This window comes from Fundulus heteroclitus, chromosome 9, assembly GCF_011125445.2.
Source record: "Fundulus heteroclitus isolate FHET01 chromosome 9, MU-UCD_Fhet_4.1, whole genome shotgun sequence".
NCBI classification, from domain to species: domain Eukaryota; kingdom Metazoa; phylum Chordata; class Actinopteri; order Cyprinodontiformes; family Fundulidae; genus Fundulus; species Fundulus heteroclitus.
The window spans coordinates 29687312-29713513 of NC_046369.1; the positions used below are offsets into that span (position 1 = coordinate 29687312).

A 26202-nucleotide genomic window follows, 5' to 3' on the forward strand; every position below is an offset into this window, starting at 1 on the left:
ATGAGCTCTGAAGCCTGACTGAAACTCCTCAAGTAGGCCATTACTTTGTAAATGTTCACAAAGTTGATTACCAACTAATTTCTCAAGAATTTTAGATAAGAAAAGAAGATTAGATATAGGTCTGTAATTTACTAACTCATCTTGATCAAGAGAAGGTTTCTTAAGTAAAGGTTTAATAACAGCTACTTTCAAAACCTGTGGTACATATCCATTTACTAAGGATAGATTAATCATGTCTAAAATAGTGCCACTGATCAAAGGGAATATGTCCTTAAACAACTACTGACTATTCAGCTTTTATCTATAATCAGAAAAAGAGTTGTAAAATATTTGTAGTCAAAATGAAACCAACAGCAGAGAATATGGTCATAAGAAGTATCATATATACATCTGCATCTATTTACACATTAAAACTCACTGTCCATGACATATTTTCCCACACACAAATAGAAAATACAACTTAGCCTACCTGCCTCACATTTAAGAAACTTTAAAAAAGGAATTATTAATAGTCAATATTTAGCTCATTTTGCCTAGAATGTATTTAAATGAAATGTTTAACAGACAGAGCTAACTTGTCTTTTGTATAAAAATGGCATAAGCCAAATAGAAGACCATGACTTCTATGTAGGGGGAGACTTAGCAGGAAGGTATCCTTAGCTGGCTTATACATTTGAAGCAAGTGAAGTTTTGAACCTGTTCATCTGCGGTTTAGGAAGCAAATGCACGGGTTATGTTTGTTACCTGGAAGGTTAGACGGACCTCCACCAGGGCAGGGCTCTAATACACAGCGGGGGAGGTGAGAGGAGAGGAGGCGCTGCTACTGCACCACCGCGTGTCTGTCCACCTGTCTGCTGCGCGCATTGTGTTGCCTTTGAGAGAGGCACGACAAGGCAGGGGGGGAAGTTCTTATCGGGCAAATTTACAGAAAATGTGGTTCACTGATAAAATAAGCTTTTAAATCCAGAAAAGTTACCTCGCCACATGCCACTGTAAAAGATAAAATGAAAAAGAAACAAGAGAACAAATTTCAGGAGAGCACTTTTTTGTACAGAAGAAAAAGAACAGGTGCTCCAGCACATCCCTGGTGACAAACAATAAATGTTGCTAGTTTTCATCACCATGACACACATTTCTTAATCCAGTGTAATTTCTCACCTTCTAGGAGCGCATGGGTCGTCTTGTACTATCAACCAATCACAGCTCTTAAAAGACAGCGTCACACCTAGCAACGGGGTCAACCACACCTCCTCACTGAGATGAAAAATTTTGTAATTTCCTTCCTCAGAGTTGCTCTCTGGAGCTATCTGAATTACTTTTAAACTAAGACTCATTGATAGGAACTTTTAGCCTAAGACAGGAGCTGTCTGAGAGGACTCTGAGAATCTTTGTGAATACGGGCCCTGGTCTTCACACGTAACTCCATGTCTTTTCAGTCTGCTGGTCTACCGTTAGGGTTGGGAATTGAAAAGATTTTCACGATTCCGATTCCCTTATCGATTCTGTGAAACGATTCGATTCCTTTTCGATTCTCTTTTCGATTCCAATTTGGGGAAAAAAGGAGAACAAACAGTTTACTTAACTATCACATGACCTTACAAACTAACACGGTCAAGATGTCCATAGCAAATGTGCAACTGGAGTAACATTTATATTTGTTTAAATAAAAAAAGGAATATAAGAATAAACTTAAATACAGTAGATGAGTTGCTTAGAATACAAGAAAATGTAAGTTTGTTGTGACAGTTGCTTATTAATCTCCCTTTAGATAACCTCAGTCATGTAAATCTAACAGAGAAGGCATCCGTTTAATGAAAAAGCATTACTGTACAATTTTGGGAAATAAACTTGTCTCCCCCTGATTTAAATAAACGAGCATCACCTTTCTCTCGCCCCCTGAACTGCGGAGCAACTTAGCATGTTTCGTTACATCCACTGCAATAGCTAGAATCATGTAAGAATTCCAGCTACCAGTAGTTCTAATTAAACAGGCTAGCAATGAAGGGCTGGATTAACGATAAAGGCACACTCCCTTAATAACCCCAAAGAGAGGTAGGAAATAGGTTTATTTCCAGAAATGGCATATGATTTACTAGGAACCAACCAGTGATGTAAAACTAGCTACTTACCACCAGAGTTGCCTTCCATGCTGGTCGTAACTTTAGCTTCTGTCCGGTGTTTCAGGTGTTTCTGCCAGTTGGATCTATTTCCTCCCGCGGATGTATATGCCATTTTGCAATGATTGCAAAGCGCCTTGTTGCCATCTTTCTCTTCCTTAAAATGAAACCAAACTTTCGACCGCTTCCCCCGATGGGGCGGCATTTTTTTTGTTTTGCTTTAAAGCCTGGTCACGTCGTGCGCAAGTTACGCACACGTGCTTACTGAACGCCGTGTGCGTAACTTGCGTATAAAACGTGACGTAACTTGCGTAAAAAAACGTCGTGCTAACGTTGTGCTGCTAAGAGCCGCGGCACGACGGAATCGAAAAGAGAATCGTTTAGCGAGCTGCCAAATGGTGCCACGGAATTGGAAAACACAGAACTGGTTCTGAACAAGAACCGGTTTTCGATTCCCATCCCTATCTACCGTGGTCTGCTATCAGATTCCAAAACACAGCGGGAGACTGTTTAATTTTGTGGCAGTGCAGTGTTGCCAGTAGCCTTCAGAGGCGCTGAAGCAGGAAGTTACAGGTAGGGCTGAACGATTTTGGAAAATAATCTAATTGCGATTATCTATCTTAGTATTGTGATTTAATGTGATTATTTTTTTCAGTTTAATTTATCATGTCTTTTTAAACATATAAAAACAACAAATCAATCGGTTTTATCGCTGTGCAGATCAGGTGCTAAAAGAGCCACTGCGTCTCAACTCGGAGCAGAAATGATTGGGTTCTGCCTATGATAAATTTCAACCAAAATTGCGATTTGATTTTGACTTTGACAACAAAATGGGCCTCTAGATAAAGATGTTTGTAAACATGGACTATTTAAATCAAGAACTTAATTTTTTTTTATTAATCAGAATATTATTCAATAGAACAGCTTTTAATTGAGTTGGACATCAATCCTTGTTGAACATAAAGTACAACCAGCAAACCAGTCTGTGTATTAAACTTATTGACCAGAACTCAATGCTATGGTGAGATTCCTGTGATTCTTGTGAAAAAACTGGATAATGTGAACTTACAGCCACCAGAATGCCTGGTGGACTGGAGAGTTTGAGTGCAAGAGGGAGCGAGCGCTTCTGTGAGAGAGGAAGAGACATGAGCCTGAAGGCTTCCGGGGGCGGCGTACAGAAGGGGTAAAGCACCACCAGTTGCTGGGATCCTTCATGCTTCTCCTGCAGTGGAAATGCATTAGCCATGGGAGCCCACTGATATAACTGCTCATGTAGCAGCACTGAGCTGAAGCATTACATTTGAAGTCTGGTGCTATTACAGCTATCTCTGTTCTAAGTCAGGGATTTGGCCCAGTTCATGCAACATGCCCTGCTGTTGGACATACACACAAATTTCCCACTGCAGTCATAATGGAACAAATGTCTGTCTGGGAAGAGTTCCCAAGGACAAACGAGAAAATGCAAGCTGAATCTGTCTCACATGAGAAGATTTTGTACCTTGTAAAAGTGTTCATAAAGCTCGAATCTTTTCTCATTTGCTCACATTACAACCACAAACTTCAATGTGTTTTATTTCTAGCTTAATAGGACAATCACAAAGTAGTGCATAATAGTGAAGTGTAAGGGAAAAAATGTTTTTCAACTTTTTTTCAAAAATATAAATCTAAAAGGCCTTGTGTGCAAATGTATTTAGCCCCCCTGAGTCAATATGTGGTAGAATTTCCCTGCGCTGCAGTCAAAGCTGCAGCAGTTTTGGGGTATGCCTCCACCAGCTTTGCACATCTAGAGACTGAAATTGTTTCTCAAAGCTCAAGCACAGTTAGACTGGATGGAAAGCATGCATTATTTTAAGTATTGGCACATGTTCATCAATTGGATTTGGGTTATAGATTTATATTTATATTTTAACTGGGCCATTTAACATCCAAAAAAGCTTTGATCTAAACCATTATATTGCAAATGGGGTTTTTGCAGGTTTGCAATTCTCCATGTTCAGATGATGGATTAACCAATGCCCTGTGGGTTATGCAAAGCTTGGGATAATGTTTTACAACCTAAGTCTACTTTAAACCTCTCCACAGCTTTATCCAGTGTCTAACTGCTGCTGTTCTCTAAGAAAAGTCAAGAGGCTTCACTGATAACCTGCTTATAGTAACACTGAGTTAGTCACAAGTTATTTCTGAAGGCACTTGGCTGCACTGGGATTTATTTAAGGGCATTACAGTAAAGCTAGCCGTAAAATTTACTTAGCACTCCAGACTTTTAACGTTTTTCTTTTGAAAGAAATTTATAATTTTCCTTCTGCTTCATACTTATGCACTACTTTGTCTTGGTTTGTAACATCAAATCCCAATTAAATCCATGAAAGTTTGCAAATGTAATGTGTCAAGATGTGGAAAAAAAACGTCCAAGGGACTTTGATGCTCATTCTGCTCTGAGATACGGACCAAAAATAATATACTTGATGTTTTTAGGCTAAATGCCAATATACAATATTAATCTTGATATGTTTTTCTTTTCATAAAGTAATTATAAAAAGGCATCTCTGAATCAAAGCTTTATCACAAATTTCTCACAGGCTAATTTTTTTAACAAACAGTTGTAGATAAATAAGAAAAACGGCTAAAAAGAATAACCTACTGGAATACATAAAAGTATCATTCTAATGCAACACAGACCATTTTGATATAAACGATATAGTCTCATCTTATGTTCCTTAAAAAAAATCTCGATATTTTTAAAGTCTCTATATATTAGCCTGCTGTATTGTATTCTACTTCCTCCCCAGGTTACATAGGGGTTGTGAACCGCAGCCAGAAGGACATTGATGGGAAAAAGGACATCATGGCAGCTCTGGAATCAGAGAGAAATTTCTGTCTGTCCCACCCGGCCTACAAACACATGGCTGATCGCATGGGGACCCCATATTTACAAAGAATACTCAACCAGGTTAAGGTCAACACACGCATGCTTACTTGGCAGTCGAAACTCATTATGTATAGGTGTTGACAGCATTTGTTTGCAGCAACTGACAAACCACATCCGGGATGAACTGCCAGCCTTTCGCAGCCACCTACAGAGCCAGCTGCTGGCCCTGAATAAAGAGGCCGAAGAATACAGGAAGTTCAGTCCAGACGACGCTGCACGCAGGACCAAGACACTACTACAGTCAGTCGCTCTGTCCGTTTCTGCTCATGTACACTTTTAAATGTGCATGTGTATATGTAGCCGTCCCATTCTGGGAGTTTCTGTCCTCTAGGTTAGTTCAGCGCCTGGCTGTTGACTTTGAGAAGCTAATCGAAGGGTCTGGTGACAAAGTAGACACGGTGAATCTCTCAGGAGGGGCTCGGATCAATAAAATCTTTCACGAGCGCTTCCCCAATGAACTGATCAAGGTACGGGTCTTTTACTTGAAAGCCATGGGTTTTATCTGCAGTCCATATATTGTAGTTGGCGTGCAGGAATACGACTGTTCTCTAATATTTTATGACCTTGAGTAGCTGTAATGTTGAACTGTAATGCCCCTTGCGTGATGCCCTTACCGGCTTATCTTGCATGTACCAAGGTTGAGTCTGATGAGAGGAAGCTCCGCCAGGAGATCAACTATGCCATCCGAAACATTCATGGAGTCAGGTGCAGTACAAAGTCCAGAGCATGAACTTCTGCCCTCTTTACTCGTTTGTAATGTTTTTCTCTTCCAAAATATAATTGTATTGTTTTCCACAGGACAGGCTTGTTTACACCGGATATGGCATTTGAAGCCATAGTAAAGAAACAGATATCAAGTCTTAAAGACCCGTGTATTAAATTCATTGACATGGTCAGTCAGGAACTGATCACGACTGTGTACCAGTGTATTGGCAAGGTGAGAAAACACAGCACCTTGCAGATGTATTCATACCCACAGAATTTGTTTTGAATTCACCCAAAAAATCAATGCAGAATATGCCCAGCTTCCTCTCACAGAACACTGATCAATCCATTTAACAAAAAGGGAGAGTATGGCTCAGCCGCAAACCTACCAAGACACGGCTGTCCTCCTAAACCAGGCGTGTCCAAACGTTTTGGCTAGTGGGCCAAGGTTCTGTCAAGTCAAAAGCACTCAAGGGCCAAAAAATAAATAAAAAATAACATTTATCAAAGAGATGCAAGAACGTTCTCTGGCCAGAGAGACCGACCTTAAAAATGTTGGCCTGCATGGTTGGGAGGAACACCAACGCTTGATTTAAACTGGAACATAACATTGTTGCAGTGAAACATGACGGCAGCATCATGATGGGAGGATACCTTTTTTTCCCCCCCATCAGGGACACAAAAGCTGATCAGATATGATCGGAAGATAGGTGGAGCAAAAATACAGGCTAGTCCTGGAATCAAACCTGTTAGAGGCTCCAAAAGACTTGAGACGGAGAAGGAGGTTCAGCTCCCTGAAGGACAACATCCTTATAGAACCAGAGATACATGAAAGGATTTAGATCAAAGCAGATTAATTTTTTTGACCTGAAAATGTATGTTAACAGATGCTTTCCATTCAATCTTTTCTTTCTTTATTTTCCAAAAAAAGAATTGTGGAAAACTGGGAAAGGCATCCCCCGAAATAATATCAACAAAATGTGGCTCAACAGAGTATTAAATATGGGGGACTCAATACAAATGCATGTCAACTCTTTTTAGATATATAATAACAAAAATGTTAGAAATATGTCTCATTTTCCTTCCACTTCACAATAATGCCCTTCTTTGGTTCGGACTATCACATGAAACCCATACAAATGACATTGGAATTGGTGCTTGTAACATAAACCGATGTAGCAATGGTAAAGGGGTATGAATACTTTTGGAAGGGACGCTTGTTGTATATTTAATTGTTGTCAGAAACCGTCCCATATGTGACTTCCGCTCCCATTTTTCCCCCCGCGCAGCTCAGCGCCTTTCCCCAACTGCAAGAAGAGACGGAGAGGATCATTATCACTGAAATCCGAGAGCAGGAAAATAAATGCAGAGACCAGGTTGTTCACGCGCATTTACCCAGTGCAAAGAAAAATATTTGATCTAATTTAGCTGAAATAACAAAGTGCATAACGGCCCATTTCTCTGATTAATGTCTGCTCTGTGCAGGTCTTGCTGCTTGTTGACATCCAGCTGGCCTACATAAACACCAAACACGAAGACTTTATCGGCTTCACTAAGTGAGTTACTGAATTTCTATTATAGGGAAATGAAAAGTGGGGGAAAAAAAAAAAAAAGCTGTAAAAATATGTGCTGCTATCTATCCGTCTCAGCTCCCCGCAAGTGAACAACCAAAGCAATATGAACTCTTCGGCACAGCTTGCGAAGAACCAGGTGAGGATTAAACAGATATATTCATCTCCTGTTATTTATTGTACATCACAGGAATAGATGGAGGTAAAAGGACCTCGTGGCAGGTTGTCTGTCTGGTTCTCCAGACTATTACAAATGTTCACATGTGTTTTCAAATGGTAGTGATATGATAGATAGCAATTACTATCTAATTACTTAGATAGTAATAAAGCAGGTAGAAAACCCCAAAGGGTGTTGTTTAAGAGATTTTAAACTGAACCATACCACTAAACCCTGTAATAATTAATTATTGTACTGTAAATCAGTTTCTTATCTCCTAATATTTCAAGTTGTGTCATTGTGTTGTACATTATTGGGAGTTGTTCTGTTCTGGTAGCTTCAAATAAGCCTGTTTGTGTGCGTGCTGCAGTTTTTGGATCCTGACACGCCGCCATAATAGCTTTGGGCTTTTCCCAGAAATCAAGTCATTTTTTGTCCCGGTCTGCTGTGATTTATGTGCAACACATTTACGCGAAAGCAGGAATAATCAAAAACACATTTGGCGGGCCTCGCATCAGGAACCTTGGCGTATGAAGCTGACAGTATTTGTTCAGCAGCAGCAGCAGCAGATTGTAACCGCGGCCCCAGGAAGAAAAAAAACAGAACGTCTTCATGCGTTCACGTGTTCAATCGCAGAGCCGTTACAGCAGAAAGGATCCGTGTCTGCGAGGAATCCCCAAGAACTCGACAGATGGAAAAGGCCAACTTAACGTTAATGGTGGTACTCTGTCCTCTGCTTTTCTACAGGCTGTGGCTTCTCGCCCAAATCGAATAGTAGGAGAAAAATCCTTTTTAGCTTTTTCTTTCTTTCTTTCTTTCTTTTCACTGCTGCCACTACTGTCAAAGGTTCTGTGTGCCCGATTCAGGCTTACAGGCTGCGGGTCAGCATGCTGCTTCTTTTGGACCTCATTGCGTTTTCACCCTTTTCTCTGCAACAGTGCCTACACTGCCCTAGCATAACAATATGCATGTGTTGTTCTTTTTTTCTTATTTTCAAAATCTTTACAGATGTTATAAAAGGGTTTTCCCCTGTTTGCAGGATGTGTGTGCCACATCAGGACATTATATCCCGTTTCCTCTGATTTTACACATGGCACATCTTTCCTCTGCGGCGCATAGTCTTGTCACCCATGCTGGACTCTTCCATCCTGTGTTTGTTTTCCAGATATGCTGGTACTCTTTAGTCTTTGCTGACTGCAAAGCCTTTACCTGTTTATCAATTGTTTTCTTTACTAAAGCCCAACTGGTGGTAGAGTATCCAGGGTTTTGGCCAATGTGAATGTCTTAGAACGGACTAATTTGCACAAGCTTCTTCTTCTCGCTTGCATATAAACTGTTTTACTGTTTATTTCTTTTCTATCAGCAAGGACTATTCGATTTGTCTTACAGTGGGTAAGATAAGTATCAAAGACGTCTGTGGTTTCCTAAGTAAATTTATTTCTGACAGCCCCACTGACATGAAATACAGACCAGATGTCGGGACAACCCAAGTAATTCACACATCCAAAGAAATCAAAATGATCTAATAAATTAGTCCGCCCGTTAAGTTATTTGTAATAATTAACTACTTAACTACAGAATATTTAGGAAAAAAATATTTGACTAAAGGGTGACTTTCCCCATACACAACAGATTATAGGCCCCTGTGCTGTAATTATATAATATTAAATGTTTGTTTCTATTTTTAGTACTTTTTCAACTTTTTGTTGTAAGAGCCACTTGACAACTTTCTGCAAAATGTTTGCGATCATGCTTTTTTCCCCTTGGGGTTTCACATAAAAAAAAGAAAAAAAAAGGAATAATTTTAAATGAAACTAACCGTAAAACTATTTTTAAATTCTCTGTCTGCTGTCCCGCACCCCCCCCCCCTGTTTGAAATCACGGCTTACTTCAGTACAAAACATGTAGGCTGTTCTTTGCATGAAATGGCTAGCGTTGTCAGCTGGTGTGACACCCAAATGCCCCCTCTTTTTTATTATTTTTTTATAGGAAACATTGGGTCAGAAGCCATGCAAAGTTTTCAGTGATTTGGTTAATTTTGCACCAAACAACACTGGGAAATCCAGAAACACTATCATTACCTGTCTGTCTGATGCTACGGGTTTGGGGAGAAGTGTGGCGGTTGCAGCGGTTTGGTCTGGCGCTCAAACCCTGTATGAGGGATATGTGGAGGAGGAGGAGGAGGGAGGGGCAAGGAGGGGGCTTGTGCAAGCGGTGGATCAGGATTCTCACAAAAAATCCCCATCAAATATCAAAACACTTTGGGGGTAATTGATTGTAGACAGGGTCATTTTCATTTTAAATGATGGGTGAATAAAAAAGTGATTTGGGCTCCTAGCAGACAGGGCTTTTCTCAACCGGGCCACGCCAGAAGGGCGTGTGCCCATGAGCACCACTAGGGGTGTATCTGTGCACCGCCTGGTGCACTTCAGTTTAGATCTCATCTGTATTCCATTGACTTCTATAAATATTCTGCAGCAAGCTTCAACATACGTTTTTTTCTGCGGGGGAGTCCTGTGCTGTAAATGTTCTCAGACAGGAATGCAGTTGAGGCCGATACTTGGTTTAATTATTGTTTTAATAGAAACAACTGTAACTGCTTAGCCCGGGTCTTTACGGAGCTGTCTACAAGAAGTCTCTCTCTGGACAGCTATTCCAGTTAGGGTTTTTTTTTTCTGTCAGAAATCTAGCAAGCAGCTTCTGGTTGTGACTGGTTAACGGTGAAGTTACTATTAATCCACGTCTGGTGGTTCAATGAAACACTCAGAAATGTAGAAATATGCCTGTAACCAGAATCGTGTCAAGGCTGCGAAGTTGCGATCATCTTGAGTGACCTCTTTACTTTCAGCCATCATGACCTGCTTCTTGTGTGATAGATCGGTAATGAGAGACTTTTTTTTTACAGACCCTCAATTAATATTTAACCAGTTAATATTAATTTGAACTGATATGAGGTAAGGATTATTTCTAAATACAACAGACTTCATCTATTTGCTTCTATAATTTTTTTCCATTTCATTTTCTAACACTATATTGTCATACGTTTCCCCTGCTGTGTCGTTCCGCTGCCTTACACATATTTTATGGAGCCTTTTGTTGATTTCTTGTTCATGTATCAATTAAATGGGTTGTTACCATCATCTGGTGTGAGTGTCAATAGGCCCGTCAGGGAAGAAATTTACTGAGGAAAAACACTGAGACGTTCAATTGTTACTTTCCCCGCTGTATGTGTTTTGCATACTGTCTTACAGCCTTCTTCAAACCGAGCCCATCAACTCTTCTGGGTCGCCGTCATTGTGCTGTCTCAGCCCCTTTGTTCGTTGTCGTTTTGCAGGTCATACACAAGGGCTGGCTAACTATCAGTAACATTGGCATAATGAAGGGCGGAGCGAAGGAGTTTTGGTTCATCCTCTCTACCGAGAGCCTGTCCTGGTACAAAGATGGAGAGGTGAGGCCAAGATGTTGACGCTTTTATTGTTATGTTCAGTTAGTGACACTAAAACACAGCAGTCCGGTCCAGCCAAAGTTTATTCAAACACGTCACAGCTCCAACGAGTATGTTTCAGTGGTGAGCCCAGAGGATTAGCCAGAGTGGCAAGGGACTGCTTTTGGGATCAGAGACGCTCTGATGTCAGTGGGGCTGCCATCTGTCTGCCTGTCTGTGCCTGCTGTACAGGAGCAGAAGGTCTGCACAGCAAGTGTAGACAGGCAGACACACCACAACAGTCTCATCCGGTCACTGCCGCTGTCACTGGAAAGGGGAAAAGGGGAAAGCAGCTTCTGCAGAGGGCCCGAAACATTCTGATTGCAATTGAAAACCCTGAAGAGGAGAATATTGGTAGTGCTAATAAATTGTACTTTGCTCTTAAGCAAACTGCAAAAGTTGTGGTTTATCAAAACCTTTCCATACAATGCTTTTATATAAACCGTGGTCAAATAGTTTGTAGAGCATGTTGGGCAGCTGACCATGAGGCCCCATCCTTACCCAAAAGCTGTGAGCATCTTGAAGCTCTTGCCTCTGTCCAGTAAACTGTTGCTTTCCTCTCCTGCCACCTGGACCTGCAATTGACCCCCACCGGTTCTCCCATTCATTCCTCTGACACCGCCTGCTACCCCCTCTTCCTCCCGCTCCCCCCGCCCCCTCCCCTCACTCGTTCCCCCTTACTCCTCCTTTTCTTCCTCTTCTGGGAGTTCAGGCATTTGGAGCGGCTCACTTTGACACAGCTGGAGCGGCCCCAAGCCAAACTAAAGACACACACAGACTAACACTGAGCGGCCCGGGTTGTATACACAGCATACAGAGCACATGTCGGCGCTGATGTAAACAAAGTGGCATGCAAATAGCGGAGAAAAATATACACTCACTCAGACGCACACACGATCACTTTTCTGATAAACACTGGATTGCTTGAACGCAGCGTTCCAGACGCAGCCCCAGGCATGCGTATTGTACACAGAGTGTTGCAGAGGCCTCCGCCGGTCTGACCTTTCTAAGCGTTTGCATATCGACTTATTCACGGGAATAATATAAATACAAGCGAACTAATTGTCTTTCTGTCACATAAAAAAAATCCCGCAATATCTTGCAGCTTGCAAATCTCCGTGGGACACGAATGATTCACCACCGTCTACATCTTGGTTGCATCAGTGGGTTTTGGCCCTGCAGGACTAATTATTGGTCAAAGCTCGCCGGCCCGCCCCGGTTTGAGGCTTATCAGCTGTTTGCGGTTGGAAGGCCTGATTACGTTCCCAGTCACGCGTGTTATCGCGGCAGATCGGATCGGCGGCCTTTGTGCGAGCACGCGCACGGGGCGACACAAATCAAACCTCTGCTTCTCCTCTCACTCTGTTCCCCGCCCTCATCGCTCCCCCGCCTACACCACCTCCACAGACATTTCTCTTTTTCTTTGACTGCTGCCTTTTATTTTCTCTTTCCTTGTGCCTCTGCTGCCTTTTACTCCTCCTTTATTTCAGCCTCTCTCAGTCTGCCACCACCCCTACAACTCCCCCCCTCCACCTCTGTGGTTGGCAGTCTCTCTGGGACTGTGCACATTCCTGGCTGGAAAATCTGAAGCTTTGTCCAAACACCAGCGTCCAAGATCTGCCCAGAGAAATCCCACATGGCTGTTTCTATACTGCAGACCTCCCCCTCCTGACCAATGCACCCCCCCCCCCAACCTCCAACCTCCAACACCACCCCATCCCACCTTCCTCCTCTCTACTTCTCCACATACTCTCTTCTCCCCTATCAACCTCCACTCACCATCTTTGTGTCGGCTAATTACAAGTATCCGAGCTTAAATAAAAGCAGCTGTGCATTTCATCTGCTTTCTATGCATTTTGCGCCCCACGCTGACCTCATACTGAGGTCCTAGAATAATAATTCAGAGTTTAAACTCAACAGCACACTGAGCAGACACACATTCCTGCACCACCACCCCCCCCCCCCCCCCCTTCACTGCCAGGGCTCCACCAGGCATCCTGAAGAAAAACAGACGGCTCATGCCTATATACACTCAATCTAGATGCACTCCTCTGTGTGTGTGAGCGTGGGTGCTAGAGGCCTGTTCCATATCACAAATCCATTAGTTTCGAGGGAAGGAGACTAGACGACGGCTTCAGACACCGCGGCCCGGACGCACAATACTTCGCAGCCGCCCTGAAACCACCAAAGACGACTTCCACACACGTATGCACAAAAAAAAAAGCGCTCTGTACATTCCTGCCTAACTCACGAACAAACGCTGTGATCGAGAGCTGCTGTGTTGCAATCTGGACGCGCTTGCAGAAACTCAAGCAAAACGCAAAAAAAAAAAAAAGAAATTTTAGCCAAACCGAAAACGCACTTTACGCTCTCGAATCAAGACGTTTATATTTAATGCTTAGAAATTAACGGTGGTCGCTTAAAGTTATGCATTCTCTTGCTTTGGCTAATACTCTCTGTTTTAAACATTCCCCCCCACATTTACGGACTTGCAAAAATCTACAACATTTCTATCTCTTGTACTCATGTGGAGTTGATTCCTAGGTATTAAAGATACAGATGTTAAGACTAAACACACCCTTCAAACATTTTCACACCGTCAAGCAAGAAACACGACAACCCTGGACCATACGGTCGCCCGAGCAAAGACTACGCGCTAGTTGTCATGTTGTCCTTTCCGAGCAGATGCCGCCGATGCCCTTCCATGCACAGTCTAACCAATGTGCAGACTACTGTACACCAGAAAGATCCTGAACAGGTAGTCTGAACACTGGGATGACGGAGCAGGACCCCCTTCTCGTTTTCTCCTCTCTCCGGCCTCGCCTCTTCCATCAGTGGCGGTCGGCTAGCTCTCCCGCCAGAAGCGGAGGAAGAGTCGGCGAAAGAGTTTCCTCTGTTGTTCAGCTGCTATCCGGTCTGGATGCCGGGTCAAGGGGGCAAAGGATCTTCCCATGCGTCGGACATCCACTCCTATAGGCGTCTATCCCGCACAGATGTCGGCGCTTCTTGGGCCGGCTGTCCGCCCGCCAGACTGCGTCCCGAGCTTAGTATCCAGTCTTGACGTGGCACATTCGCTCATTCAGCCAGAGATCTGCCTGTTCACTCTAGGAAGGCATAAGGAAATAAGGGGAGTGAGAGAAGGAGAGAGAGTTAGGGAGGAACTTAGCAGCCATATATGGATTGATGGAACCCATGGGGAATCAACTTTGCAGTGGTCTGGATTTTCTCGCCATTTCTTCTTCGCTGCCCCCTCAGCTTTCCATGTTCCACAAAGTTTCCTGCCATACGTTATAGTAAAGTTTACTTGCCTCTATCACTCTGTCATCCTGCCTCCTTCTCTCTTTTTTACATCTATACTTTCTACTTCTACCCCATCAGAGCACCCTATACTCGCTCCAGTCCCCTCCCCTCTCCCTAAAGCGATCCCAGATGTTGCTGTACGGGCGCCAATCGCGTTCTGTCATTTTTTTTTTTTTTGCAATGTCTGTTACAGGAAGTGGGCCTCTTTGGAAAAAAAAAACAAAAAAAAAAAACGAAAGGGGAGAAAAGGAAGAGAGTCATAGGGTTCAGGGGAGCACTCAGAGAGGGAAGACCTAAATGTAGTGTCAAATCTCGTTCCACACGTTTCCACATCTTTACTCACAGAGCATCCAGGACTGTTAGCAGATCCTCTGAGAACCCAACTCTATGGATGCCATCATTTTCTTTACAACACCCATGGCTGTCCCTATGACTAGTGTTTCTGGAAGGCCTCTCCTCCAAGGTTAGTCAGAGCGGCTGGGGAAGAAAGATGAGGGGGAAGGGCTGCATTTCAGGAGAAATGTTGTGTTAGAGCTTTAGTCCTGACTAATGACTTTCACATGTGGGCCCGGCATCTTTCTTGCTTTTTTTTTTTTTTTTTTTTTTGTACTCCCCTCATTGCCTCCCTCCTCCTCTTCACTTCTACATCATACCCTGCCTCCATACTGTCTGGTTCCCCTCACACCGGCTTCTCAGCCCCTTCAGCTGTTTTCTGCCTTTCAGGAATCTCGATGTAGAAACTCCTACACTTGCTGGGATCTCTTTGCCCCTTTTCTCTGGTGTCGCTTACCTGTGAGCGAGAAAGCGAGTGGCAGAAACATTACTTTATATGCAGAACAGAAATCTGTGCTCACCTTTTTTTTTTTTTTTTTTTTTTTTTTTTTTTTTTACATTTTGTCAAGTTCAAATAATAAGGTTCAATGTAGTTTGTTGGGATATTACAGGATGGACTAACACACAGTAGTGCGGAAGGAAAGCGGTACTTTGATTTCAAAGTGTTTTCCTCGAACAAATCTGAAAAGGTGTGGCACCCTAAAAAGCCGGTCCTTTGTAAAACCACTCTGGGTTATAGCAGCAGGGATGTCTCTGCCAGTTTTGCACATCTACAGACTTTTTTTGGTCCATTGTTCTTAGATGGAGAGCATCTTTGGACGGAAGCTCTTAAGTACTGACACACATTTCCATTCATATTTACGCCTAGAGGCTCTGACTGGGCCAATCTATTAGATGATTTGTTTTTGACCTGAACCGGTGCTGATCACAGGTTCATGGTCACTATCCTATGACAAAGTGAATTTATATCTATATTTAAGGTCTTAAGAAGTCAGAAGTGGCCAGTATTCAGCTCCCTGCATCAAGCCAGACCACCTTCCCCCTGTTAAAAAAGCTCTCCCCCCCAACATGATGCTCCCTCCACCTTGTGTTACAGTGCGGGATCACATGTTCAGGCCGAGGCACAGTGTTGGTGGTTTTCTCTTTTGCACGTAGGGGAAACACTTATATTTTGTCTGGCCGTTATGTAAGACCAGCCAACTTTTTTTTTTTATCTCTGGCCCCCAAGTGAACCTGCTTCACTGTCTCTGTTGTTTCCTGCTATCAACACTAATGTTGCCTTTCTGTGATGTCATATTTTACTCCGCGAGCCTCTGTCAAACTTTTATCTCTCCACGCTCTCTTTTCCAGGAAAAGGAGAAGAAGTACATGCTTCCCCTGGACAACTTAAGGCTCAGAGATGTGGAAAAGGGCTTCATGTCCAGCAAGTTTGTTTTTGCTATCTTCAACACGGAGTTAAGGTTTGTGTGTGTGTGTGCGTGCGTCCATGAGCGCGCGTCTGTGTTTGTTTGGTGAGTCAGCGTCTGAGTCAGAGGCGGGAGTGCTGCTCGTGTCACCTGCGTGTTCACGTTTTTGGGGGACATTTTCTGAGGGTGGACACTGTCAGCGAGGGAAAAGGAGGAGATGTCAGAGCGGTAGTTTGCCCTTCCACTAACCCTCTTTCATTCAGCTTTGCCACTTGAAGTAAATGCATATCCATTTGGGTACTGGACAATGTCCCAGGCTGTTGAGGGCAGAGTTTATGTGTGTGAAACGGAGACCAAGGGAAAGGCGGTGGAGAAATGAGAACAGCAGTGTTTAGGAGCTGGAGCTGACCCAAAGCCTGGCTGATCGTACCAAAAGCATATGGGCTTTGTTTATAATTCTGTCCTGCGCCGGATTAGGGCGCAAAAAGCCCGGGTTTGAAGGTGCCTGCGGACGTTTGTGCGTTCGTGCATGCAGCCTTTGCGAAGAGTGTGCCTGTGGACCGCAGCATACCGACGGCAGGCTCATTAAGCAGCTAATCAAAGCCAGAGAGCTTGGATCAGAGATGAGGCTGCTCATGTTTGGAAAGAATTGCTCGACTCACCACAAAAAGGAGGGAGAGAGAAGAATTGGAAGTGCAGGGAGAAGAAAGAAGGCGCGAGAGAGAGTATCAGAGCCATCAGCCAGGAATGTGTCAGACTCTGTCCTGTGGCGCCCCCCACTCCCCACCTCTCTCCCTGAGCCCTTATGGTCTCTGTTTCTCTTTCTGTGTTTGTGTGTGGAGTGGGGGGGGCAGACATAGCAGTTGCTTTGTCCCTGCATGACAGTAATCAAAACCCTCAGGAAACTTCAAATCTCAGGCGGTTGTGGCTCTGCAGAAATCCCCCCCCAAAAAAACAACCTCCCAAAACTTAGGAGCTGAGCTGAGGCTTGCAACAAGAACAAGAGCAACAGCGTGATGTTCGCGCTAAATCAGAATAGAGAACGCTCAGAGTGTGTGCTCACTGGTGCGTGCAGATGTCGGCGTCTTTATTGTAGCGTAATAGCGCTCCAGTATTGTCATGGTTGGCCTTACTCCCCGTGCGTTAGCCACCACGCCCTGACATATTAGCCTCAGCCATCGTAGACCAGTTATAAGCCCACAAACTGAAAGCCCATTTCCTGATCTTTCTATAAACTTCTCTTTTGGTTCAGCCGTTCCACTTTCTCTTCCGTATTCCTGCTGTTTTTTTTCTTTTTCTTTATATACAAAGGTTTCGCATATTTGAGGTTAATTGCTGCATGTTCCGAATGTGAGAAGGGAACAACAAAACAACTAGGCGATTAAAGAAAAATGTTCAACAGATGGGCCGCAGCCCGCTCCAGAGCCTGAAGTTGTGTCTTACTTTGCCGTGCTGGCTTGACAGCCACTGCAGGGAGATAGTAACGTGGGATAATGTGGGTGTGAGATTTAAGGGCGAAGACTGAGTGAAAGATGAGCTTTAAACGTGGGAAGGTACACGACGGTAACGACAGCAAAGGTTGTCAAGCGCTTTGATGGAGGTTAAAAAAAAAACCCCGTGCTCCTTTAAGTGTACGACTGTTCCTGAACGCTTCCATTAGGGCCTGTTACTTGCATCAAGGCATCCCAAGGTTTTACATTTACACAAGTCCTTGTGATGAGACGCCACAGAAAGAGTGGGCGGACCCCCAGCCCCCCCCCCCCCCCCCCCCCCCCGACTGTATGTAGCTTAAAGTAAAACAGAGACAGCCAGCTGAAAGAAGGCTCCTACATTCTCCTCCCGCTTACAAAATAAGTAAAGTAAGGACATTTTAGTGATTTAGCTGCACAGTAACATACATTTTAGAACATTGAAAAGAGAAATAAAAAAAAATTAGAATATAACATAATGTAAAACACATCACAGCAATATAATCACAGCAGCCCAGGGACCGCTGAGGCTAAAATGCTTAGAAAGAACGCCTTTAGTTGCTTTTCACAGGTAATGTGGTAAACAGTCTTGGTCCAACAGCTTGGAAAAGCTCTGTTTCCTCGGGTCATCAGCATCAGAAAGAGAAGAGCGGGTGTTTGAAAATATTCCCAGACGGAAGAATCCGATAGTCGTGACGTGTCGACTGAAGAAAAGCGACCTATCGCCCTCAAACTAGAGTTTGAGAAACAGATTTGTTTTTCTGCTTTACAGCAAAATAAGCATGATCATTTATGTATCAAGAGTAACTTATCAGAATATGTCCTGGATTTCATTATCAAGTATTTGGCGGGTTTTCTTGCTTCCACTTAACTGTCTTCAATGTAACATCTTATCATTTATATATCTACTAGATGCAAACTGATTTATTTTTTACTATTGAACTGAAGTTGTGACTCATGCAAATCTGAACTCTAAAACGAATCCCTTCTTTTAACATTTATTTAGCAAGGGTCTGGTAACATCAATGCATACCTAAAGGTGCATTGACTAAAACAGTGCAAAGTCGGATCAAGAATGATACACCAGCAAATCCAAAAAAATAAATAAACTTAAGTCTATTTTTAGAAATGCCGATTAATACATGTTACAGATATTATTATAACTGTAACAATCAAGTTGTTATATTATTTTAGCAGGGTCAGTAATAATTATTGCTTTTCTCTTTTAAATAAAAACAAGGACATCTTATACATTTGAGTATTTTTTTGTGTGAAAACAGTAAAGCTGTGATATTTTCCCCCGGGCATTTCCTACTGTGAGAATCTCATCCTGACTCGTGTCTAGTTTGCATAAACATGAAGTCTGTAAAAGGCTTATCTTGGTCTTCTTGTGTATCAGTTTCTTCTCACACTTGGTTTGATCGTGGAGAATTTTTCACGTAGCACTACTGAATACGGCCCAGCCGCAGAAATGTTTTCTGCTTCTTTTTTCTTTTTTTTTTCACAAGAAACTCTGCTCCCTTTTGTGGTTCCCAAATGAAGTCTGATCTAGTTTTGGCTCACACAGAACGATCATGCTGCGGTAATCGTTACAGTGCACCCAATCATCTAAGAGACGAGTCTGACTTTAACAAGTCCTCACACAGTAAATTAGAAAACATTGTTCTGTACGATTCGTTTCTGATGACTCAATAATCCTTTTTATTTGCTTTTTTTGGTTCAAACCGAGTCTGAAGACGGAAATCATGAGAACCCGTCAGCATAGAGAGCAATGTTTAGAACGTGTTCGTGTTTAATGGAGGCTGAATTATAGGGTCTGGATGTTCTGGTGACGTTTACAGTGTAACACGGGAAGCAGCGGCAGTCATGTTGTTTAACTACAGGTACATCTCAGGAGGTTCACAGACAGATTTGTCAATTGCACAACTAATATTATTTTGTTTTATTTTACCTGTTTGTATGCAGGTTGTCTCCGTGAGATCTAATATCTTATTTACAAGACAGACATGTTTGGTTGAAGCAAAAAACAACAGCAAGGAGTTACAAACACTGTAACAAAAGCGGTAATTAAAACATTTGATTGAGATTGGATAAGCTAATAAACTATGCCCTAAAAACCAGAGCAGGTTTTGAAGGAGGCCTTCTCTGTGTTTCTTAAAATAAATTTAAATTGTCCCTGAAGAATCAACGTGGATAGTTTCACATCCTGCTGCAGAGCGGTCCAAGTTGATGGGGCAGAGCAAGAAAATGGCTTTTTTTTTTCTGATCGTCCTTCTAATCAGGAGACGATGTCCTGAGAACAAAGTCTGCGGATGGACTGTCTAGTGCAGGCGTGTCCAAAGTGTGGCCCGGGGGCCATTTGTGGCACCTGTACTGATTTTTCACGGCCGGCCAGCATAGGTGGCTGGTGTAGATGGAAACATATATTATTATTTTTTTATATTTATTTATCTATTTTTAATCAGAGCAAAGTTGTTACACAAAAGATAAAATCTTACAGTTGAAAATGTTAGGTCAACACAAGGTATTTGACTTTTATAACCACAATTTTCACATTCCCTTTAAAATCATAGTATTAAAATAACTTTCATCAGTCTGATGACTTTTCCTCAAATGCAAATTTTGGTGCATTAAAATCTGCTTTGAATCCATTTATTAAAATTCCCTAAATGCAGCAATGATTTTCAAAAAAGTGAGGATCCCAAGTAAAATAAATTCTCAGTCAAGCTCAAAGTAATTAGCAAACTGGGTGACCAGTACAGCAAAACCCGATTTAACTTCTGGATCTGCAATGATTTACGCATCAATTACTTACAGAAAATCTGATTTAATTTGTTTAATTAAGATGATAACATTTTGTAGACCAGGTAGAAAAATTCACAACATAATTCATAAGGGGTATTTTCTTTCTTTCTTTTTGACCCTCTACTACTTGCTGAAAACTGTGTACACCCCGTGGTCTAGTGACATTTAGGAGGATAAATAAGGCGGGAACAATCCAGGAATAGCTTCATAAATGAAAACGTACCAACGCGTCTGTCTGTGAATCGATATCGGACGCCCAGTAGACCTAAGAATATGAAGTACAGGGATGAGTGGGAGATTTACACCCTGTTATGAAGCGTAACACTCCATGACAGATAGCATCCATAGGCGCCCCGTCAGCACATTCCCTCCTGAGCTGTGGATCCCTGAAGCTCTGCCAGAGTTACCATGGACAACCTGGCTGCTTCACTGATTAATGCTCGGCTTGCTATCATTAGACGTGGATGTCCATGTCTAGGTAGCTTTGCAAATGCTTTCCGTTTTCAGAGGATGGACTGAACGGTCCTCTGTGGGGAGTTCAAAGCTCGGCTTATTGTTTTCTCACCTAACCCAGCAATAAATGTCCCCGCAACCTTCTCCCTGACCTCTCCGCTGTGTACCTCGGTCTTCATGATGCTACTTGTTCACCAATGTTCTCCAACAAACCTCCGAGGCCTTCACAGAACAGCTGGATTTATACACAGATGGACCGTGTTTAATAATTCGGTGGCTTCAATGGCAGGAGGTTGAGTTGGAATTTACTTAGGGGGGCATTGCAGTAATGGAGGCTGGAAAGAAAATCACGGCACCTTTTTCTGATTTCATTTGTTCAAAACAATGTGAATCCCCTATTTTTCTTCTGCTGCCACGCCACAGTTAAACATTATAATTGGCTGGTCTAGCAGCTAGAGCGACGTGCCACATAGCATGCAAATAAACTGTTTGTTACATGACTGAATGGAAACAACAACAAAAAGAAAGATATGAATGAGTTTAAGGGGCACTGCAAACGTTTCTTCACAAATATGGATTTTGAACTCTCTCTTTGTCTTTTTCTCCTCTAACGTTACTATAATGAATTGCAGAAACGTGTACAAGGACTACAAATGCTTGGAGCTGGCGTGTAACTCCCAGGAGGAGCTGGACAGCTGGAAGGCATCTCTGCTGCGGGCCGGAGTCTACCCCGACAAAATCGCCGTCAGTACTTTAACCCCTGATTTCAGCCTAAATAAATCAAAGCGTGACCCTTGATGCGCGGGTGGGAGGGGGGGGGGGGGTCACCACCTGCATGCACCGTTCCCTTTGGTCCCATGCACCCATTGCCTTCGCTGACCTTAAACCCAAGGAATAACCCCAGAACCCTCTCTCTCCATGCTCCCCCTTCTCTCCCACCCTTTGCCAAAGTGAAAAAGTGAGCCCTCCACCCCTTCCATCCCGCTCTGTCGTTGGCTCTTTAGCCCGCATTCTTGGTCCGTGATGTCACCGCAATATGTGTGCGCGTGTGTGTTCTAGTCTGTTTCTAATCAGCAGCTCCCCATCCCTTACCCGCTCAACTTTTTTTTTCTTTCTTCTCCCCCCTCCTCCTCTCCCTCCATCTTTTATGTTCCTGTTCTCTTTCTGTCGATGGCGTTTCTTCCTGACTATATATACGTGACAGGTTATTGGCCTGCATGCAGGTTAATGAGTAACTTTATTCCTGCACTTCGTTGCATTGTACTATACATCTTTAGTTAAAGCTGAGAGCTCTGTGCGTGCTGCATAGTACGTCAGGTGTGTGCTAATATATCTAATAATAATAATATTTGTGTGTCACACAGGTAGATGGGCAGCAAAGTTCAGACCCTCAGCTGGAGCGGCAGGTGGAGACTATCCGTAACCTGGTGGACTCCTACATGAGCATCATCTATAAGACCATGAGGGATTTAATGCCAAAGACCATCATGCACCTCATGATCAATAGTGTAAGCTATTTACATCGTTTGTTCTTTCAACCCTAGCTATAGTCTCTATAAATCTTCTAATTTCACCCCTAAAACTTTTTTTCCTCTTTTTTTGTCAAACATTCATGCATTCTCTTTTAAAATTATTCCCACGTACATGACTAAAGTGAAAAAGGAAATTCAGAGAAAAGAGTTTGTCTTGCTCCGGTCCTGGGTGAAGCTGGTCACGTCGGTGTCCGGTCCCTGTGTGTAGGTGAAGGAGTTCATTAGCTCGGAGCTGCTGGCGCAGCTCTACGCTCTGGGGGAATGCTCAACTCTGATGGATGAGTCACCGCAGCAGAAGCAGCACCGCGAGGAAGTGCTCCGCAAACACTCTGCCCTGAAGGAGGCGCTCACCGTCATCGGGGAGATCTCCACCTCTACCTTCACCACCCCGCTGCCTCCCCCCGTCGACTCTTCCTGGATACATCACCTGAGGTACAAACGTGGACAATCTGAGGGACTCTCGAGAGCGTAGACGCCCCATGTTAAAAAGCCTGCTTTTTTTTTCTAACGTGATCAATGAAACTTTGATAAATAATGTTTAAACTTTCTTCGGCGTACATCCTGCACAGTCAAATTAAAGAAAAAAAAACTAGCCTCTCTGAGAAAGAAAAAGAAAAGGTGCAATTATCTTATTGTGTGCAAACTGCTAAACTAACACTTTGTTGAAGCAGAGTCTGGTTGAGTTTTAGCCTTCTCTGTTCTTGAATACAGTCATAGGGAATTTCCTCACATTCACTCATTTGCATCCTTTTGTTAATGCCACGGTTTGCAGAGAAGTTACAAAGCCTGAAAGGAATCTTATTGTACAAAGGTATCAGTCAGGAGAAGGGAAAAATGTAACATTTCCAGAGGTCTACAGCAACACAGGGAGACCTGCAGACATTTCCAAACAAGCTTGGGTTGTGTCCTACAGGTGACAACAATCTCCTCTAATTCTCCATACAGGACGTAGGGTTGTTGGACAGAATTCCTTTCTGCCAAAGACAAATGTCAAGGCCTGGCAAAAGTCTCCTGAACCCTTGTAGGAAAATGTGCTTTGATCTGATTAAAACATAGCTGATCTTTTATCTGACAGCTCTTGTGGCGCCATCATGATCTCGGGTTACCTTTTCCAGATGACACTGTTTTATTCTCACGTTGGTTGAAATAGTGGAAAGTTCAAGTACCAGTCAGTCTGGCCCAAAACCTTCAGGTTTCTGCTTGAAGGGGAAGAAGTTTTTTCTTTTTTTTCTTTTTTTTTTTCCAGCATCACAGAGAGTCCAAGCATACATCCAAAGAAACTAAAGAGTGACTTCACGAGAGGAAAAAGTAACGGCTCTGGGAACGGTCCAGTGAGAGTCCAGAACTAAATTCAACAGAAAGTCTGTAGGGTCATGTAAAGAGGGCCGTGCACAAGAGATGTGGATTTGGGCTCACATCTGCGGGCGAAGATCCTGCTGGATGCTGAAACTGAACCAGAAGGTGTTTCAAACAAAGCGTTAGTAGGTTAGGCTGTGCAGACTGGTTGCATAGTTTCACCATCACAACAGCCTGGCGTGTTAACAGGGTGTGTGCAGAACATGGATGCTGTATTTAAGGGGGTGAACTTTAGGTTGTTATTTGAGGTTCTCTTCTCAATCCAGCTCAAGGCATCGTAAAGACTCAGCAGCGACCGCCGGCAGGCCAGTGATTCGAGCCCATGCTCCGCCGGCTCCTCGCCTAGCTCCCGCCGGACCCAACTCTTCCTCCGATGGTCTTCAGCAGCTCACCGGACAACATAACCGCGTCGCAGCCAGCGTGCCAAGGTGACTTTGAAACGGGGGGAAATGGTCCCCCAAAAGCAAACCTGTTGAACCACACTGACCCCGTAGGTCTGGGTATTTAGGCACTCACACTCCCAATCACCAGGTCCTCTGCAGAGGCACAGGGGCAGAGTTGATATTTGAGCTGGGTGGGGGTCTGCTGGAAAAATGTGTTTCTCATATTCCCCTTCCCCAACAGCCTCGGTAGACAGGACTTTTCTTCTTGCAGCTTTCTACCGGAGCCAGAAACAACAGGCTCGGTTCTTTGTCAAGTTTTCATCTTTACATCAGTCATTCAACCCCCCCCCCCCCCTTTCTCCAAGCATGCATTTGTTTTATGGCCGTTCAGAGTTCCCCCTCATGCAGAAACAATTATTTTTCCTTCTCCCCATATGCCTTTTTCTCGTACTTTTTCTTCATTTCTTCATGCTGGTTCCTCCCCTGCTTTTGGCGTGGCTCTCCTTTCTCTCTCTGCCTCATTTCCTCTGTGCTCTCCAATGGTTCCTTAGATTCTTTCTCGCACTCGGTCTTTCTTTTACCGCCTCTTGCCATCCAAACCAACCTCCCTTTAAGAAGCCTTTGCACGTTGCAGTATTTCTGTACGTCTATTATTATTATTTTCCTCTTTATTCTCGGCGTTGTAACATATACCGGCTAGGACGAATGACTCTCGCAACCATGATGTGGAGTTAGCAAATAGAAATAATCTATACAATGTCTCGCAATAGTATTCATACCCTTCACCACCACACGGCAGCTGCATTCATACCAAGATTAAATGACACTGGGGCACACTCTTTATTTATTGGGTGACTTCAGAAGGCAGTTGGATGCATTTGCTGTTATCAAGTGGTAGAGTAAAGGGGGCTGAATACAAAAGCATGGCAGGTTTTTGGAACTTTTATTGAGAAAAAACATGTAACTTTTACCATCTAGCTCACAATTAAGGCCACTTCGTGTTGGTTTCTCCAAAAGGAATCAAATAACACGCTTTCCAGCTCGGACCAAAGTTTGTTTGCCCAAATCATCTAGCTCAAAAGATTTTTCTTCAATATATTTAAAATGCATTAAGGGGGTCTAGAAGGCATTTGTTGTAAGACTTTAAAGAGACTGGGTGCTAATACTTATATTGTATCTGACCTTCTCTCCAGGAGGCAACCCCCAGCGATCCCAGGTGTGAAATAGGTCTGCCCCACAGAGCTCTCCTCTGTCCCTCGGCTCCTGTGACCACTGCCGAGAAGCGCCGGTGTCCTGCGTGATGTAGAATCCAGCTGAAGCCCTTTCCTGGGCTTCTCCACTTCTCCGCTGGGAACTGATGTCTGCAAAATTCACTCCGGCCTGAGCCTGTTTTGTATATAATATGTCTGGCTGTTAAAAGCTGGAATGTGCGTGGCTGTCTGCTGATATTTCTCAAGTGCCTGAACTATGTATTATATTAAAAAATATGCCTGAAAGTATTCAACTACAGAAAAATGCAAATGTATTTTCGGTTCTATCGTTTGTGAATAAAAATGAGTTTATTTTCCGCATGTTTTCTTATATTCCCCTGGGAGTAAAAAAAAAATTTGTTTTTGTTTTTTGGGAATGTGATTGCATTGCTGGACATTTTCAGCCGAGCATCCTTCAAGGAGGGTCGGAGCGGGCAATGGTCTCTCCTAGTCACAAATTTCTGTGGGGGCTAAAAACTGTTCCATGGGGAAGTCGGCTGCCATTTTGCTCCTACTGCTTGATCTGCAATAGGCTGCAGTTTGAAAATCCCCTTAAACAGCGTCTTGAGCAATACTGTGGTATACAATTTTGAGAATCCTTGTGGATAATGAGAGAAAATACACCCAGACCTTCTCTCGCTGTTCAGTTTTTTTTCTACCCCTGTTCAGCAACATATCATTACAGCAACATTGCTAGGGCTTGGTGGAAATCTTTTTTAAGTTAACTTAATAGTCTGAGATAATATATTCAAGCATCCATATGGTAAAAAGTCATACACGAGTGCATACTTGGTGAGCCAGAGCAATTTCCATTAAAAACTGGACATATTTACAGCCTAATTTCAGAATTTAACTATGTGTACATTGAAAAGAATTAAAGCAGAATGCCTTTGTATTTATGGGTTTAATGGCCGAAATGTTATCTGCTTTGTAAATTGTGAATATATATCCA

At 43.1% G+C, this 26202-nt stretch overlaps 1 protein-coding gene across 3 annotated transcripts in view; it reads left to right on the forward strand.

The window, feature by feature from the left end:
- The window catches only part of dnm3a (dynamin 3a), a 60858-nt gene extending 35305 nt beyond the window's left edge, over window positions 1-25553 (forward strand). The window contains exons 7-22 of one of the 3 annotated variants that reach the window (XM_036141426.1): window positions 4907-5067; window positions 5144-5286; window positions 5378-5513; window positions 5684-5751; window positions 5845-5983; window positions 7041-7127; window positions 7237-7307; window positions 7401-7461; window positions 8227-8253; window positions 10814-10927; window positions 15947-16056; window positions 21362-21473; window positions 22094-22237; window positions 22470-22693; window positions 23884-24045; window positions 25194-25553. In XM_036141426.1, coding sequence (XP_035997319.1) covers window positions 4907-5067; window positions 5144-5286; window positions 5378-5513; window positions 5684-5751; window positions 5845-5983; window positions 7041-7127; window positions 7237-7307; window positions 7401-7461; window positions 8227-8253; window positions 10814-10927; window positions 15947-16056; window positions 21362-21473; window positions 22094-22237; window positions 22470-22693; window positions 23884-24045; window positions 25194-25227 — 1793 coding nt within the window. In that variant the 3' untranslated portion in view covers window positions 25228-25553. Of the gene's footprint in view, window positions 1-4906; window positions 5068-5143; window positions 5287-5377; window positions 5514-5683; window positions 5752-5844; window positions 5984-7040; window positions 7128-7236; window positions 7308-7400; window positions 7462-8226; window positions 8254-10813; window positions 10928-15946; window positions 16057-21361; window positions 21474-22093; window positions 22238-22469; window positions 22694-23883; window positions 24046-25193 lie in introns of those variants that run through there. The other 2 variants (XM_036141427.1, XM_036141428.1) reach the window with 2 other exon arrangements.
- The last annotated feature ends 649 nt before the right edge of the window (window positions 25554-26202 follow it).